This window comes from Monopterus albus, unplaced genomic scaffold (assembly GCF_001952655.1).
Source record: "Monopterus albus unplaced genomic scaffold, M_albus_1.0 scaffold294.1, whole genome shotgun sequence".
Taxonomy (NCBI): Eukaryota; Metazoa; Chordata; class Actinopteri; order Synbranchiformes; family Synbranchidae; genus Monopterus; species Monopterus albus.
The window spans coordinates 125,757-129,248 of NW_018128174.1; the positions used below are offsets into that span (position 1 = coordinate 125,757).

Below are 3,492 nucleotides of genomic sequence, written 5' to 3' on the forward strand. Positions count from 1 at the left end.
CACCTGATATGCCAGCTTGGCAGCTGAGCAGAGCAGTAGACAAAACATGAAGAAAATAATGTGTGTGAATGTTGATTATGTGGTGTGTATCTAAAAACACTGTAACACAACAATTCACATTAAGAAAAATATTATGGTTACTTTTACCGTCATAATAACATTTGTCCCTGACTGCAGCCTTTCTCTGCTTTAACTAACCTTGCATTTAACAGCCTGAGGAAGACATCCTGGCTACACTAACATCTTCTAATACAACAGATCTCTAATCAATATCTATCTAACTAAGAAATTACCTAACAGGACAGATTAAATAAAAGAGAGCATGTTAACTAAGGAGCCCTACAGGCCCTGTTAGAGCCAGGCTAGCTGTTTCCATGCTTTATGCTAAGCTAAGTTAACAGGCTGCTGGCAGGACCTTTATATTTTGCTAATGGACATCATGAGAGTGGTACCAATCTTTTAATCTAACTCGCCACAAGATGGCAAATTTGTGTATTTCCCAAAATGTTAAACACTCTCTTTAAAGCTGTTGATTGTTTTTGGATCACTGGAGGGGAAGACCTCTAAAACAAGCTAACACACCTTCACATACATGTGCAGTTGTGGCTAATGTGTTGGCAAACAATTGTCAGTTTACACATCCAGCACAGGGAAATGTTAGCATTCATTTGGAGTTGTTTCTGTCCATCTAATGACTAAGGTCCTATTTTCCAGGCAGCCACTGGCTTCTGTTCACTATATGAGAAGTGAAACACTATATAATCCGTCTCACTAAACGTTTTGTTAAGACATGCTTTGTAAAGTTTTAGTCAGATAAAATGCACACAGTGTCTAGTTAATATGTCAAACATGCTAAGTTCCTGTAAAGAAAGGCTAGTTTATTACTGCTGCAGGTAGACAGACACCTGCGCATGTGGAGAATGTAACCCCAGGCTTTTCTTCTGTAGAGTTGTGTCTACCTAACAGACCACAGTGTTGCATTACTTTGAAAAGCATCACACACAAAGTACCTGCAGCTTCTCTAGCCCACTCCTGGGTATTTCCTGTATCTGGTTATATGAGACGTACAGCTCCTCTGCACCCTCTGGCAGCTCAGGGATCTGGTCTAATCCTTTTACCTGACATTCAATGGAGGCCAGGTTGTGGAGACATTGGCACGTTGGGGGGCAGAGGTCAGTTGCCCACACCAAGAGACTCAATGAGGCCAGAGCTAAGGCCAGCATAGTCGACTACAGCAGAAAACTAGCATGGAGAGAAATTAAACAGTGCATTATTGAAACATTGCCATGTTTTATACACTGAAAATAATACATTTTACTTTATTGTATTGTGATTTAGAAACCATATGTGAAAGAGGATTAGGCAAATTAGGCAACGATGAATAAAAACAGTTTTAATTTTATCAAATCAATTACTTTATTTCTTTATATCCAGGCACATAGGCCACAGTGTTTGTACCAGTATGGATTCTGAATCAATTTTTATTTATTTTATTGTTTGTTTTGCATGTAGTATTCTTTTGAATTTTAAATTGCAGTTTGAATAGCTTTAACAGAGATTTTTTTTTGTTCAAAAGTGTGACAGATGTGTGCCGTCATCTGTCCAGTGTTACTCTTGCTTTGTTTGCCATTGCAAATGCTTTAAAATCAAAACTTACCACTCAGGAGAAGATGGTGTTTGAAGCCGAGCTTTCTTGCAGGTCGGTTTTGCTGAAAACTGAGAAACCCCAGTTGCAGGCTGTCTGTATACTTTGCTCTTTGAGGTATGTGTGTTTGTTGCAAAGGAAGGTGTAGTTGAACTAGAACAGCGAAAACAGCAGATGGTTGTTGGGTCAGACTGATGTGGTTACAGGTTTGCATCGCCTCCTCGTGCAGCACAGTTTCCCTCCTGCTTAAAGATGAAGACAAAAAATTCCCCTCTGCACTCTTCACATGACTTACAGATCTCTGTGTCTCACTTAATAATCAGGAATGGGCTTATAATAATATAAAAACAGTTTCATAAATGTCTGGGAAGTTGACTAGTAGTGTCAGGTTTAAACAGCATGTGGAGCAACTATATCATATTATTATTACTGCTGCATTATTGTGAACATATTTAATGTTGTAGCTGGTTCTAACGGTCTTATATGCATTTATTTTGAAGTACTGCTGATCGCTTGTGAGTTTTTCACCATAGATCAATGAGATCTTATAATTATACTGTATTTTTGTATTAATCTGGTTCTGAAAAGTAGCTAAAGTTATCAAATAAATGTAGTGGGAAAAGTAAAAAGTACAATATGTGCCTCAAATGTTATGAAGACAAAGTATGAAGTGACTGAAAACGAAAATACTCAAGTACAGATACCTCAAAACTGTACTTAGGTAAATGTACTTTACTCAAGTATGTACTTTAGTTACTTTCCAGCACTGATTGGGCTTCATTACAAGAGACCTACTCATTTTGATTTATAAATGTCACTAGCCTCGATGTATCACGGCTCGTATCCGGTGTAAAACCACAGCAGACCTCAGTTTGCCCCTGAACTGACCCACTTCCACTACTGTGCACCTCATAAATGGAATAAATTACTTAAAAATTTAATCTCTCATCCGACTGGACAACTTTAAACTTTATTTAATTTGGTGACGTCTGTGACCTGAAAAAAAAAACATAGAAAAAAATCATCTGGACTTGGTTTTAGGTAGAAGGTAGGTTTGACTGGATGACAGAGTTTGCGTGGACGTGATGTCTGTGATTCTCTCTGATGCTGTATGCGTGCTGTGCTTTTGTCTGGCCCTGTTCAGTGTACAGGGGGGTACACTGAACAGGGGGTACACTACTATGTTTATTGTGTATGTTGTTTTGTTTTTCTCTGATGTCCTGCAATGTCTCTTGCAAGAGATGTCAATCTCAGTCAGATTACCTGAAATAATAATAATGTAAACCCTTCCAGAGCTGTCATCAATAGAGTCAAGCTGTTTTTAAACAATAAACTCTGTCCGTTACGTTAAACAACACCGACCTATCGTCGTCTTCTAGATCAAAACTCCAGAGCTAATTCAGCTATGAAAAAACTTTTCTGCGGATTTTGCTGCTGGTAACTCACAGAACAGAGCAGAACACCAGACTGGTTTCACAAGCACAACTTGGTGAGAGAAAGGAGAAATACAACAGAGGTCCCGGCTGGGAATCAGACTGTGGGTGTTGCTGTTTCTTGGTATTAGACTACTCTGGTGCCTGGGAGAAGACATAGCCTCGTCTTAAATTATACAGACCACATGCAAGGCTCCAAAGCACTGACCATGAGGTTCCTTGGTCAGACAGCACTGTTCACCAAAACTATGTTTCCTTGGTTAGAGTTAAATTTTCAAAGTATTCATACGACTGGACTTAAAAGTTCATTATGACAGAAACAATTCCATCCATCCATCCATTTTCCTCCGCTTATCCAGGACCGGGTCGCGGGGGCAGCAGTCTAAGCAAAGATGCCCAGACTTCCTCCAGCTT

The 3,492-nt window shown here is 39.3% G+C and overlaps 1 protein-coding gene across 2 annotated transcripts in view; it reads right to left on the reverse strand.

Annotated features, from left to right (window-relative positions):
* The window catches only part of LOC109973557 (toll-like receptor 7), an 11,145-nt gene that overhangs the window by 2,882 nt on the left and 4,771 nt on the right, over positions 1-3,492 (reverse strand). Inside the window, exons 1-2 of one of the 2 annotated variants that reach the window (XM_020623240.1) lie at positions 1,658-2,998; positions 1,011-1,242 (exon numbers count right to left, since the gene is read on the reverse strand). In XM_020623240.1, coding sequence (XP_020478896.1) covers positions 1,011-1,223 — 213 coding nt within the window. In that variant the 5' untranslated portion in view covers positions 1,224-1,242; positions 1,658-2,998. Of the gene's footprint in view, positions 1-1,010; positions 2,999-3,492 lie in introns of those variants that run through there. The other variant, XM_020623239.1, reaches the window with a different exon arrangement.